This window comes from Malurus melanocephalus, unplaced genomic scaffold (genome assembly GCF_030028575.1).
Source record: "Malurus melanocephalus ecotype Western Australia unplaced genomic scaffold, MMel_1.1 scaffold_7, whole genome shotgun sequence".
Lineage (NCBI taxonomy): Eukaryota > Metazoa > Chordata > Aves > Passeriformes > Maluridae > Malurus > Malurus melanocephalus.
In genome coordinates this window covers 6,112,354-6,127,883 of record NW_026623239.1, presented here as the reverse complement: position 1 = coordinate 6,127,883, position 15,530 = coordinate 6,112,354, and the positions used below count along the sequence as shown (strand labels likewise).

General features: G+C 39.3%; 1 protein-coding gene across 1 annotated transcript in view; it reads left to right on the top strand.

Annotated features, from left to right (window-relative positions):
• Positions 1 to 3,124, top strand: part of ADGRV1 (adhesion G protein-coupled receptor V1) — a 282,213-nt gene extending 279,089 nt beyond the window's left edge. Inside the window, exon 91 of the mRNA XM_057373001.1 lies at positions 2,978 to 3,124. Within this exon, the coding sequence (XP_057228984.1) occupies positions 2,978 to 3,096 (119 nt within the window). The 3' untranslated portion in view covers positions 3,097 to 3,124. The remainder of the gene's footprint in view (positions 1 to 2,977) is intronic.
• Positions 3,125 to 15,530: the final 12,406 nt, after the last annotated feature.

Here is a 15,530-nt window from a genome sequence, read left to right as displayed (position 1 = left end):
CAAGATACAAGTGCTTGAGAGATAAAAAGTTTCCCCAGAGATATGAGTGCAGTAATTACAAAACAAATTCTGTCTCCCTTAAAACGTTTTAGTGAAAGTCTGAGCTATCGCTGAGCAAGCAGATGGTGGTGTTCCAGGGCACGTAGGATGCACTGGTGTGGCCGTTCACCAGCAGATGTCAGTGGAGGGACCGCTCTGGGTCTGAAGCCTGAGCTGTGACTTTTCAGTTTCTAGCTAGTCCTTCCACACAGAAAGAAAAGGAAAAATGCTTCCTTTTCCTTCCTGTTTTTCTTAAAATAGTTCCTTCACAAACTGGGGAAAAGTAATACTCCATGCTACATAGCTACTACCCAACGTAAGGATTCCTAGAAGAGTGCATGATTTTTGGGATCTGGTTGAGTTTAAATTCCACTCTAAGCTGAGAGCACAATGGACCAATGAACTCTGTGAAACTCTGTCATGTAAACAGTCATACCCTTTCCAGTCTGCCGGCTGTTTGGTAAGCTGGTATCCTGGTTACACTTCAGTTCTTATTCCTAAAAAGGATCAGCTCTAACACAGTTTGTCTTTGCACCATCAGCAGGACAAAACCGTTGTAAACCAAAGTACCCTATTTCAGTCTCTGGCTTACCAAGTTCCTGATAAGAACCTCTGTAACAAAAAAGATTGTCTTTGACTTTGTGCAAAGCACTCACAAAGCCTGCATATTTATGACATTTAAGGATATACATAGTGTAATACCGTTAGACCAGTGCCCAATCTTTTTATACTGAGAGAAAAAGATTCTTTAAGAAATCCCATGCTGAATAATGGCCACTTTACCAGTATGGCCACTGGTAACACAAATATCTTTCTAACCCCAACAGTCAGTGTTCACCTTAAAATCTGAGCCCAGGGTGATCATATTTATGATTTCAAATGGTTTTAAATATTGGGGACTTTCAGTTTTTGAAATGTGTACCCTTTTCAGGTTGACTTAATGTCTTCAATCAATTTCACTGTTGATGATGCTACATAAGAAGAATTATGTTCTTCGTTCATTCAATGTATTTTATTTACTTCAGGGTATTTACTTGTTCTTCCATTCCCACATGGTAAATACAACAGTCTGATTCATCCTCTCTATTACAGTCATGTTTCCTTTCTAAAACAATCAAATACCAGCCAACCAAAATAACTTGTTTAAACAATTGCTATGTTTCCCAGGACCTTCAAGCACCTTTTGGATGTCAGATTCTGGCTCAATAGAAAGGTTAAATGTGCATACAAACTTAAATCATTCATACAAACTCAATTCATTTATAAACAAGTATTTTAATGACTCAGATCCTAGTCTTGACTTTGTTACTATACCCTATATGTTGATGGATTTTTACTCCTGTCATGCTCTGACAGTAGCTGTTGTTTTCTCAAGAGCTTGGATCATGCAGACCTAAGGACTCATGAGTGTCACATGAACACACATTCCCTCCACAACCCAAACACCCAAACCATCTGTAAGAAGGATCACAGTGCAGCATACCCACTTTTCTCCTGGATCATAGAGCAATGGTCCAAGTTTAGCTCCTACCAGGACCTTTTCCAGACCTCTGCAAGAAAACATGGCTGACCCTGTAGGATCTTCTGAATGGATTCTCTGGACCAAACTCCATATTCAAGATTGCAGCCTGATTTTCTCACAGTAAAGCAGCATGTCACTGCTGCCCTCTTTGCAGTACTTCTTTTCTCCTTCAGAGGTGGTGGGAGGGAGTGTGGTAAGGAAAAACATTGTAAAAATGGAAAAACAGAGAGCATAGAAATAGATGAAGAAACTAGAAAAAAATTAAATTACCCTTGTCTTTTCTTTTGTCAGCCAAACCAAAAACTGGAATGTCGGCTGATGTAGAAATAAGAGATACACTGTACACCTGATAGAAACTAGCAAATATTTTTCACCATGAAATGCAAATCACTGCGTCTCCCAGCAGGGCTGTTTTGAGCCAAATGTCATTTCCTGCCTTGAACTGCATGTAGTTACAGATCTGCTTCTGTTGAAAACAAATAACTTCCCTCATCATTTGTAAGTGACATTGCTGCAAGATCATGCCTCGAAGTAATCTGTCTTGAAATCCTCTTGCCTCATTATACTGATATGCAGTTCCCAACAAATTTAAAGCTTATGTGACCCTAAGCCCTCAAAAACCATGSATTGTGTAGAATTTGTTCTACAGCTCAAGGAGAGGAGCTGATAAAGCACGAGGGTTATAATTCAGACAAATATTCTGTGAAGAAATGGTCTGAAAAAATAGATCAGGATTATGCATCTTCATACTAATCAGTTCAAACCTTCACCACAAAAAAGTCCAATCCTCCTCAAACAAATAGGAAGCAGAAAGCTAACAGAAGTCCTGTGACAAAAAGACGGAGAAGGTGACCTCGTAAGGTCTCTTCTAGACATGTTTTGGAAGTTTCCTTGAACCAAAGTCTAGTATTGTCTTCCAGTAGAAGGAAAATATAATGCACCAGTTTGTGCCAAATCTGGGTTTAAAGAATATTTGGTCAGCATCTTTTCTCATGTTGAGAAAATTAAGACAGCTGGAATTATGGTTTAACGTGGAAATTGTATCATTAAAAATCAATTCTTCATGAGGAAGTCCTTGGAAAGACCAAACTCTTAACAGCCTGTTTATGAACCCAGTCTAAGACATGTTTTTCTGATTTCAAAGCAAGTTCTAAGTATTGTCCCACTTACTGGGCCAAATAAAGTGACTGACTTTACTGTGGAATTATGAAAACGTGTAGCTGGATGGTACAAATCTATGTCAGATCATATTATAGTCCATGACTAGTAAAAGGAAACTTGCCACATGGTTGTGGGGTATAGGGAAACATTTCAATAATCAGAATAAAGCAGAGTGGCATAGGGTAGACCCATTTCTTTGTTGAGATTTCCTTCTCACTGATTGTTGTTTTTGTTGTTTTTTTTTCTCTATTTCAGGTGCAGGTCTCAGTGTCAGTGATAACGAGTCTTGTCATGGCAGCCAGGATGGTGGCAGCATGGCCAGCTCCCAGATTGTAGAGCTTAGGAGAATACCCATAGCTGATACTCACCTCTAACTTCACAGCTTGCTTGGGTTTTTGTTGTTGCTTTCAGGCTCGGTATTTTTATATTTGTACTTCCTTTTGCACTAAAACACTATATGAAACTGTTGTGTAATGCTGTTAGCTTTACTGAATGTTTAACAAGGAATGTTTGCTTGAGGTTTTATATATCAGAAAACAAACTGTAAGTTTTTTACAGTGGGTGAGCATCAATAGATACCATGGCAATTGTCCTCGATTTGTAAGTAGATGATACTTTTCACAGACTGTAGGGTTTTTTTATTAACCTGTACATTAACACTGATTAATAAAGCAATAGAGTCTGTTTGATACAAACCAGTCTGTTATTTCTCCTTACTGATTATGAAGATGAAAGGTGATGCAGACACCCCATTGGATAGGAAAGCTTTCTAGTGGCACAGTGTTAAGTTTCCTGAGATGTACTATCCTCACTGTGTTTTGAGTACCCGAGTCTGTGAACAAATTCAAATGAAGGCACAAGTCTTGAGCCAAAGAGATTGAAATTTAAATCATGACATGGTAAATGTGCGATGATCTRAAACATACAGAGAGAAAAGGAGATGAAGGACAAGAGTGAAATCTCTGGCAGCTGTGTGCTTTTAACTTCTTTACCTTGCTGATTTCATAATATTAAGCTTTCTCACTCTTTTCACAGCCAAAAATAAGGGGGAATTCCAAAGAGCTGAATTTTCTGTTAATCTCCATGTGTGCCATGTAGGTGTTTGTGTTCTGATTGAAGGGTTCAAGTATTACATTACAGAGTTAGATCASTAATCTGAGGCCATAAATGAGCAAGAAAAGTTTCTCCCTTGGAAGAAGAAAAATAACAGGGGAAGTATTTCATAACTGAGGGGGTAGGTAAGCTGATCTTGTAGGAATCATTWACTCTGCTGATGCACAGACAGTCTGGAAGAAAAACATGTTAAATCAGGAGACCAAGGGAATTTTCCTCTGAACATTTCTCAGTGTTGTATAGATATACAGTAAATGAGAATACAGGTCTTTTATACCTTCCTCAGGAACTTGCCTAAAGGCTTCACACTGGGTAAGGTCTAAATAACAGCCTCTATCTTTAAAAGAAAACTTTTCTTATGGAAATCTTCCAATGAATTTTGCTAGAGTAATATGCAAATTTTGCTGTATGCAATTAATTGTTGAGCTTTAAAAAAACCCAACAAAACAAAACTCACTTCTGTGTCACAGTTCCATAACAGCTGATAGCACTGCACAGCTTATAGTCATCACTTGTGTCCAAGGCAGATATCAGCTTTAAGGTCTAATGTTGCAAAACCCTTCACAGGCATAGGAAGCTATTTCTACTCAGAAAAACCATGAAACAAGTGCTTTTAAAGGATACATTTGAATAGAGAAATGTCTGTATATAACTAGTATATGATCTGCTGCATTGAGTCTTAAATTTCTGACTCATAGGAGTTTTGTCGGTCTTTGTTGGTCCCTGTGGTCATGGTACAGAGCCAAGTCTTTCTGGTACATGTCAAAAGTTAGTGTGGGGTTGAATGTGTGAATGGGGGACAGTAAATGAACCTTTCTTCATTGTGGGCAATGCACAGGGCAGGCACGAAGAGCCGGAGCAGAAGGGGCAGCTATTAAAACTGGTTGCAGTCCATCAAAGGCATGTATAGATGCATGCAGATATATGCAGTGGGCAACTTCATACAAAAGTGAGCCATCCAAGCAAATGTTATAATTCATTTTTTGCCCATACTACACCTGATGAGAAGGGGCTTTCTGAGCACCGGAGTGAACTGCAAGTATCATTGAAATCATTCTGGAGTTAAAATTATTTTTGGATATTTTGCAATATGGTACATTTTTGTGTTCTACACAGGAAACCTGGCTCATTCTTCCTGAACAAACTTAGATGAAGTAAACCTTATTTATGCTGATCCTTCTCATCTACCCAGAAAAGCCTTAATGTGAAGCCTGGCCCTGCAGAGCTATTGCAACACTTTCTCAGTTGTGAGCAAGTCAGGGCTGTAACAGATGTTTCATTACTCTCAATACATGCTACTACATGCTGTGAGAAAGCTTATAAAAGAGGCTGTTTGTTTGGTTTGACTCATCACCACAAATGTTAATATTTTATGTCACTTCAACTTGTTGCACAACTGGCCTGGTTAGGGATTTACTGTAAATGCATCAGCATTTTCTGAGCAGATCAGTAGGATGACATCTGCTGCCAGCATTTTCTGAATTTTAAATCTCTAGGTGGTACTCACATGGTTTAAGGTCATGAGATGAATTTTGTTATTGTTCTAAAACCAATCCCCTTTTAGCAGAAAATATTCTATCTGTAGCAGATCCAGTGGTTTAATAAAATGACTCTCTCTCAGCCCCTTTTTGCTGTTCCTTGGACAGGCAAAGGTAGAGACAGGAGGAGGCAGCTGCGTGCTCTGATGCAGGTGTGCCCAGCAGCCACACCTGGGCAGGACCAGCATCTTTACACTTGATGCGACTTAACCCAACYAGACTGAATGCCTCCTGCGGCTCCTTGATCTCTGCCATTATTTAAAATTTGATTGAGAGTGTAAACATTTCTTTGTTTCTATGAGGTGAAATAATCTGCAGCTAGATGTCATTCAAACCAAGCATTACCACTCAACTTGCCATGCTGACTGACTCATACAAGCCTTTGCTTTTCTCCTCTGTAAGGAAAAACACCAGAACACTTGCTGCCTTTTATGTTTACTCTATCAAAGAAGATAAATTCTCCCCAAGAAGCCAGTTTATGTATTTTGAAGGGTAGAAGGAACTGTTGTTAATATTTACTATATTAGATATTAATACTAAATATAATTTAAAATAATACAATTTACTACAATATTTAATAGCGTGTATCTATATTTCAATTATTATTTAATAACACAATAGCGTATTATGCTGTATGCAGTATTACAGTAATCTGCAACTGTTTTATCTTTATATTTATGTATTTTGCTCTTATAATTTAATATTATATAATAATACATAATGTATAACATTTGACAGTTCACTGTGTGAAGGAGATCCCTTTTTCAAACTTTATTTAAAACTATTTAAATATATCTGTAGGTCAGATGGATGAATAGATGTGTTTCAGGAGTTTGTCACTTCTTACATGCCAATATAATTTACCTCTTTTGAAAGACATCTGCATATTTCACATTCAAATGCATAAGTCATGAAAAATGCTGGGTTCAACAGACATCATTTAGGTGATGTTCCAGAGAAAGCCATTGRTTTCACTTTCCTTGCTCTACAGAAAAATTAAAATTCTGTGTTAGTGATTTGAACAGAACTATTCAGATCACTAACTTTTTTAGAACCTGGTGAGGGCCCCAGTATATTCATGTTCTGTCGCTACCATGCAAATGCTTAGCTCTCCAATATTCTACATCCTAAGTCATCATCCTGCTGAGGCTCTACAGTGAGAGCTTTGATCTGCAGAGAATTAAATTATATTGAGAGCTTTACAGCAATAAAGTGCCTCTATGCTCAACATAAAATCATGTTAAATGGACTGATCATGTCAGGATCAGAAAATTGCTTAAGTTCAGGCATATCCTGCCATCAGATGCATTTAATTATAGCTAGGTTTATGTTCTAGACCTTTGGGCTACTACTGTAGTGTCTGTTTCACCAGCACTAGTTTAAACCACTAATAAATCAGAAAGTATTTCAAATTTGCTGGCAGAAGAATTTGCTCAATGATACTTCTACTAATAGTAACATGAAAGTAGCACATGCAAGTTTGGGCTTATCTGTTCAATATSTTAGTCTGTTAAATTTTACAGAAAAACATTCAAAAAGAATTTCCGCTTCTTATTTCATGATTCACAATTATCTTCTCTGCAATAAGTGCATTGAAATAATTACAGCATAACACTCTGGTATACAAAAAATAAATGGAAATAATTGCAATGTAATACTCAAGCATTATTGAACTAAATACTTGGGACTAATAAAATGCGGAAACTGAGAAGACAGTTTGTGTGAACTAGACAAAAATGTAGGCCTAAATCCCTAAGAATGATTTTGCTTGGTTGATTTCAACCAAGTGAAAGTTGCATTCATGATAGTGACAGCATTTTTATAAAAAGACAAGATTTGGAGGAAAATATTAGTTCCTGTGTCTCATAACAATGCCTGGGGTAAAAACAGAACGATTTTCGCTGGAGCTTTTTTTCCCAAGCTCAGCTGGTAGGGGAGCATGCAGTGATTTTATCTAATTTCCAAAAGCTCTGTTCTTCAGTGTGCCTTTAGTCTTCACATGTCACCATGTGCAGACAGACAGAAAATAATTATGGGAAACAGTATAGGTACGGATGTAGATACGGATAGAAATGGATGTAGACATAGATAGATACGAATATAGATAGAGATGTATGTGTAGATAAAGATAGAGATATCCATAGATATAGATATATAGATAGATAAAGATAGCTAAAGATACAGATATATAGATATAGATATAGATATAGATATAGATATAGATATAGATATAGATAGAGAGATACAATCTACATAAATAGGAATAAATTTTGTTTCAGTCTGAGAGCTGAAACACTGTCTATGAAACAGATTTCCCTGAAAATTTCTTGGCTTCTGCTTTGCAATTCCTGAACAGAAGTTAAGCATGTGGTTTCCTAGTTTCCTAAYTGGGAAGAGTCAGGCATGGGTTATACAGTTGTTAAAAGGGGAGCAAGGAAAGGGGATGCTCAAAATCTCCATTTTCTCTTTGCCTAACAAAGCCCACAAACTACATGATTGATGTGCTGCACAACCCACAGCCTGTTTGTGCCTTGGGTCTGTCTGTTCCCCATGGCTGGGAAGCAGAGAAGCAAAGGCAAAGATTTACCATCTGGCAAGGACCAGGTAGATTAATGGATTCCTTCTTGATGTGCACACAGGACCATAATTCTTTTTGGTTTGAGAGAATAGCCTGTCCTGGAGATCAGGACAGGCAAGAGGAAAAGAATGGCCAAACACTGACCTCACTCCGAAACCTTGACAAATCCTGACAAAGGGAGATAGTCAGTTGTTTCTCCTTGAGTGTGTGCAGGAGGATAACACCACTGGCTCCCCTCCTCTCTCTGGCACATAAGCAGCATCTGCACTAACTGCTCAAATRGGACTTGGTCTCAACTGTTTCAGGCACAAAACGAGCCCCGCCTGAGTCTATTCTCTGTGTCACAGATRCTGTTTGCTTCTTGTAGCAGAAATCTAAAAACATCCCACCAACTAATTTTCTTCTGCTAAAGAAGTGACCTTCCTCCCTGAGATCCGGCTTGCCCAGCACCTCAGTCACCAACATGCCTTCCCAAAGAGACTCATTATTCCTTCCAGACCACTGTAAAGCCATATAGCCAATTGTGAATCTTCTGGTTTTCTGTCTTGTAAAAATTAATGGTTTCCTTGTAATTTTTTGTTCTTATGCAATTACCATGTTTAGTACCTTCTGTCGGCTAAGGTCCTGAGGAGTCATGTTCTTCTCCAGCAAAATACACTTGAGAACATCCTCATAGTTGAACATAAGCCTATTTGGGCTATTCCAGTGGCTAAACACCCAGTTCATGGGTTGATGTGTGGATCCACCCATGTGGATCCTGTGTTCAGCTGTTGTCTGTTGTATATTTAATAAATCCCATTTTAACTGGGACTTCCTGCAAGTTTTGGAACAAGCACATTCACTTGTGAAGCAGTGATGATTGCAGCTGAGGAACATAAGCAATGAGGATAAACTTCTGTGTGCTTCTTTGTCTTCCTTTTCTTTAGCTTTTAATCATGCAGTCGCTCCCTACTGTTCCCAAAACCAGATGCTCTGCCTTCTGATTCAGCAGTGTGTGATGACCCAAAGTACCAAGACAAGGCTGTGATCCTTCTGCAAGGATCATTCCTCCATCTTGAGAGCCAGACTCAATAAGAATGATTTTTTTTTTTTTTTTTTGCAGGAGTGAGGGGCTTTTTAGAGTTAAGAGTGTATCTGCTCCTTAATTTTGGTACTGAGCGAAGACCACACTTGTACATTAGAAGACCTCTAATCCTGGTCCTTAAAGGACTAAGGATTTGGATTAGAATACATCAAATCCTTGTTTTTACTGTTCTAGGGATTAAGATAAGGTCTGACCCATGGTGTTGGTGTGGACCCCAACTGTATCATCACCCTGCCTGCCTTAAAARTCACGTTCTGCTGCAGAGTGCAGAGCAAGAATGAGCAGGGGAAATGCCAGGCAGTTACTAACAAGCCTTTTGACATGTAATGGAATGGCCCATTACAAACATTGGGAGATTAATATTAAAGATAATCCTCAGAGCATGGAAACGAATCCCATGTAGCCTCAGGCAACGGACAGCTAAATCCTCAGAGCCAGTATACACAGTTATGCAATCTGATCCCAGGGACACAGACCTTGTCTTTGAAAGCAGCATGCTCTAGAGGAGAAAGTAAATGGAAAAACTTGCTTTTCTAAGTCAGAAAAGGAGCCTTGAATGTTCCTGAAAACAATCTTTTATTGCAAAGGAAACAGAAGTTAAGGTTTTCTCCTCCTCATAAAATTGAGTCTAGCATGATTTAAAAATATCATAACTTTCTGAAACAGTGTGAACAAGGGAAGAAACAGAATGTGCATTATATATTATATTTTATACATATATATACTCTCAGAAATACTGTTAGAATTAATCTTCTTTTGCAGAACTACTAGCTGACAAAAAGTAACGTTTTACTTATCATATGAATTAAGTTAACATCTAGATCATAAGACCCATAGTGCCTGTCTGTATACTACAAGTATTCAGATTTATTAGCTCTAATTTAACTGATTTTTAAAAAAATCGGATCTCTTCTCAAGAAGGAAAATTCTTTTGTTGCAATTAATTAAAGCCCTTTTTTCCTTTTTGCCCTCTACAAGTATTACTATGACTTCTATATTAGTAGTAGCAATACTAACTGGGGAGAGGGGGAGAGGGAAATAAAGGCAGGATTACTTCCTTGTACTGGACAGAGACAACTGTGCTGTGAGCAGCTCAGTATTTTATGAGTTAAATAAATAAATAAGCCTTTAAAGAAATAATGCTTCTTTGGGAGGGGTAATTTGAAACTGGTATGTGTGCGTGTCTACTTTTCTACAGTGAGAATGCAGAAAGCAGGAAAGGATGAGGGATATTTAATTTAAGAGTGAAAAAGAYGAAGGGGAGAGCTCTATTTAAATCCATTATAGGCCAAAACTGGCTACATGGAAAACAAATTCATGACAGCGGGAGTCATTGTCTTAGTCTGGCTATTAAGAACTATAAGGTTACACCTGCCGTGACTGTTTTCATTTGTTCTGGCAGGGTACACTCAGCAGTGTCTGCTCTACTGCTTCTTAAGGTCAGATCCTGATCAAACAGCTTCTCAGACAATAGTTCTAAACATCAGATTTCACTGATAGGAATTTATATTTTGTATTTACAGGCATGAAACTCCGGTCTTAACTCAGTTATATAAACGTTGTTTCGCAGGTGGAAAAACTGTATCTGCAGATTTCCCTGTAAACCTGGAACACAGCCCTCCTCAATTTGGAGGCAAACCATGCTGTCCCAGCAAATGCCACGGAATATGACTGCCAGTTTTAGAAAGACTGCCCCACTGTGACTGTCCCTTTGCACTGATGTGAGGGCTTGCTCAGACGTGTGCCCCCATCCTGCTTGCTGGCAGGGCCCTGCTTCCAGACACAGAAATGCAGAGGAGCAGAATGGCTTGGTTGGAAGGGATCTCAAAGATCATCTTATTCCAAGGCCCCTGCCCACGTTTTCCACTACATCAGTTTCTCAAAGGCCCATCCAACCTGGGCTTGGGCACTTCTATGGATGGGGCAGCCACAACTTCTTTAAGCAACGTGTGCCAGTGCCTCATCACCCTCACATGGAAGAATTTGTTCCTAGTATGTGATCTCAATCTTCTTCATCTTTAAGACATTCCCCATTTTCTCATTACTTCATGCCCTTGTAGTAAGTCCCTCTCGTAGGATTTGACACCTGGCTGCTGCCCTTACCACAGAGGAGCGTGAAGGGTGCCTCCGCTCAGAAGGATCTGATGAGCAGAGGTGTCACCTGTGCTGGTGACCCAGATGTGTGTGGCAGACCTTGCTCGCTTGCAGCCCTTGAGCTGTAACACGAGAGCTTCGGGCTCTTCCTTGGCCACCTGCTATGCTATCCAGTGTTCTAGGATCTATGCTTACAAAACCTTCTGGCCCTTGGGCTCTGCAGAGTGAGGGTATCTGAAAGCATGGCTTTTGCTTCTGACTAGGACTTCATTGTCAGGTGGTTTCCCATCCACACCTCACATACACTGGGTATGCCACCTCTGGGAGGTATTTTTGTACAGCAGGGACAAAATAGGTTTTGTTTCTGCTGCCTCCTTTGTCCAGGTTCTTGCTTTCCCCTTCCCACGTAGCCCCAGTTGAGAGCTTYGGGCAATGCTCAGGAGACACCTTGGAATTTCTCTCTCTACCAGCCCTCAGGCATGTTAGCTCTAGGATCATGCTGGAGGGATGATCTTCTAGAACACTGTTGCTGCCGTACGGCTTGCAGGACTGGGTGGGACAGAGTTAAAACATTACACTTGCCCCATACTTTGTCTTGAGGTAGGAGAGCTTGAAGAACGAGTTGCACCTGCTCAAGTCCTGCTTTATGGATCATGCAAGCTCCAGCTGCGCTCTGTAAGGAAAGCTGTGGATTGTCTGCACACCCTGAGGAGCTTTGGAATCTGCTCTGGCATAAGCTGAGAGAGGACAGGGAAGTGCCAGGTCTGGACTCTTGTGGCTCAGCAAACAAGGAGAGGAGAGCAAACTCTCTTTTGCTGGTGTCTGAGGCTCTTTCCAGGTGTCAGCTTTAGCCCATGACAAGGCTGCCTGAAGGCCTCTGTGAATGGCACAGCATGGAACACCTGTGCCCATGGCAGCACAGCCTACAGCCCAGGACCAGCAAAATCTTGCTGTCTTCCTTGTAAGCATGACCTGAAAAGTGCATGGGTGTGAAACTACCTTCACAGTCTTTGTTCAACTAGATTATGTGTCAAATAATGTTGGTTAAGTGTCTGCTGAGACAAGGTTCAACCCTGGCTGCTTAGTTTGTCTCTGAGGCTGTGAAAATACCTCTGTTTGACTCTGAGAGGTTGTTTCAGGCCTGAAATTCAGAATTTGTTTCTTGATTGATCTTTAATTGCTTACCAGGAATGCAAATGGGCTGGAGAGAGCCTTGCTGCATGTTGTGTTTCAGACTTTGCAGGTTGGGGTAAAAGGTGTGTGATCATATGGTTCCCTGCTTCAGTTTGGCTTTCTTTCTTTGGTTTTCCACAGGACGTGCTGCTGGTGTTGTGTCTTGTTAGAGCAGTTCTGTGGTATTTACCTGCTTTCCACTGAGCTAATGGGAGCTTTGGCTGTGAAGAAGGTATGTGGGCTCTGTGACACTCACTGGAGAGTCAGTGTGTGGACTATTTTCCAGAGACACTATTTTTCTTAAACTTTTGCACTACTCCAGAGTATAGATGTTGTCAATAAAAATTGTGAAAATTATTGATAACAAAACACATGGGTTTGTACAATATGTAATTGAAATATATAATGCAAGTTACAGTTTTATTGCTGGTAATACTAGATTAGCTGTGGTGTTTCTTATAAAGCAATAAAAATGTTAGGTTTTTTGATGCATCAAGGAATTAGAAAGATACCCCAAACACACACATGGTAGATTTCTGCTTAAATGTCTCTTGCTCTAGTGCCCTGTCTTGACATATGATCAGTATATTCTGTAATGCCTGACCTTGACTGAAAGCAAACATGCTTCTTAATGTTAAAAGAAGAGAAAAGGAAATGGCATAGATGATTTTGGGAGGGTTGTTGTGTGGTTTTGTCTCATTTTGGTTTTTCTTTATCTAACTGAATTATTGCTGAAGTAAGCGCTGGAAGCTGCCCAGGTCCATCCTGCACAAACACCATGTCTTTAACGTCATCTAAAGATCAAGGTTCTATTTATGCTTGGACATAATACAGTTATACTTGTTTAGACTTTGTGATTGAGTGAGAAGGGAGAGGTTATCTGTACACATGAATTTGACTGCAAGGAAATGCTTTCTCTCATGGAAAGCAAACTGAATATTCCATCATCGATTTGCAAAACAAACAACTGAGAAGAACTTGATCTGTACCTTCCATATGCATCTAATGAAATGCAGCCAGAATTAATTGCATGTAAAGGAACTCCACGTGATTCCTGATTGCAGTTTCCATTTGGCTGCAGACTTTCTGCTGTGGGCAAGCATCCACGGGGCAGGGAAGGTTCACAGTGCCTCAGGGGTGTGATGGTGACAGTGGGACACACATTGACAGTTCCTCACGCTAAGCTGCTGCAGGACAGCCTGACTCCTCCAGGATTTCGGCATGGCGCTACTCTGCTCTCCTGCTCATCTCTGCTCCAATGCTTCTCCTTAAGAATTTCACTTAGAGAATATGCTTGCTGGACATCAAGATGACCAACTTGTTTTGAATGAGGAAAGCCAATAAAAGCAACCAAATTGATGCTGAATTAGGTCATACTGGTCTTTCCAGAAATTTGGGCTGTATTATCAATACTTTGCAGTATCGGTAATGTTAGGGATAAATATGTGTAAAGCATGCCATGTATGGTAGTAAATATATAATTGTTTATATCCTTGTTCTTTTGAAATGTGTGAATCAAAATCATTTTAACCTATTTTTTCCAGCTGAAATATTAACAATGCCACATGATGAATTTTCACATTGAAAGAGATTATTCAACATCTGCTACATCCACACTGAAACAAAAGTATAGAAACATCCAACCTGCCTCAATTAGACTTTCCAAGACATCCATCACTCTAGTAATTAGGATGTTTCTTGTTCCCCAAGCTGTACCATTTAACTGACAATTAAAATACAACTTAAATTAAATTAGAACTATAATAATATTTGTCATTGCCTAATAACCTTTTGCAAGCCACTAAGAAAGTAAAGTCTTGCCAAGGACACTGCTAAATCAGTAAATCATAATTACGTGCCAAGGACACGTAAATCAGTAAATCATAATTGTGCTGCGTACCTTCACTTATTTTCTACCACACTGTCTACAACAGAAACCAAGAGGCCAGAGAGGAGTTAAGTAATTAAAAACAATTTGTAAATTGTAACTCAACAGGCTGACTGACCTATTAATTAGTAAATCATTCATAATCTTGGAAGTATTTGAAAACACTTGATTTCAGTAAAATATGCCAAGTAGAACAATCTGATAAAGTGACTGCTGCCTTCAGGACTGTAAAAGATAATGCTCTTCTCAAGTGTTTCTGTCCATGTTTCAACATAAATTGATGAATACATGTTGGAAAGTAATAATCTGTTTCACCCATTCCACCAATGCTTCATGTGCCATAAATAAGAACTAACCAGAAGTCCTATATATTTATCATTAATAACTGATATTTTCATTAATATTCCCAAACTCATCTTCCTGARGTCATTGCAGACATAGGTTGGAGCTTTCTTCTCTTTTCTTTGTTCTCAGTTGCTTTCTGGCAATGCTTCTTCCCTGCTTTATTCTCATTTTGTTAATAATCAGTGGTAGAAAATAACCAGCTCTGAACTCCTACGGCTCCCAATGTTCATGACAGGACAGGGCCCATCCTATGGAATAGTGGTCTTTGTCGGGTTAGAAAGGATTCAGAAAAGGCTGGGGTTTTTAAGGATTTTTTTATGTGATCCTCCAAACAATGGCTGAACCCTTTGGGATTCCTCTGCCTCTCCTGGAATGGTTTAGGTGCAATTTCTTTTTCTTTTAGGTGCCTTTAAATAATCCCTGGGATAGTTCAGGGGCTTGATATGTGTGTGTTACACCAAAAAATATAAAAACAACTTCCAAATCATAAAATCAAAACTCATTAAAAAATTTAAATAGTCAAAGACCTCTAAGATGATTGAATCCAAGCCTTAACCCAGCACTGCCAAGTCCCCCACTAAATCAAGTCCCCAAATGCCTCACATGTTTTAAATCYCTGCAGTAGCAGTGAGTCCGTCACCATCCTGGGTATCTTGTTCCAGGACTTGACACTTTCAGTGAAGACAATTTTCCTAATAATTAATCTAAGTGTCCTCTGGCAAAAGCTGAGGCTGCTTCCTCTAATCCTATTGCTTGTTACTTGGGAGCAGAGATCTACTGTCAACTAGTTACACCTTCTTTTCAGGTAACTCTAGAAAGCAAGAAAGGAAAAGAAAGGAAGAAATGGAAAGGGCAAAAGGAAGAAATGGAATGAAAGGAAGAAAAGAAGAAAGGAAGAGAGAAAGGGAAAAAGAGAGAAAGAGAGAGAGAAAATAAAGAGAAAGAAAGAAAGAAAGAAAGAAAGAAAGAAAGAAAGAAAGAAAGAAAGAAAGAAA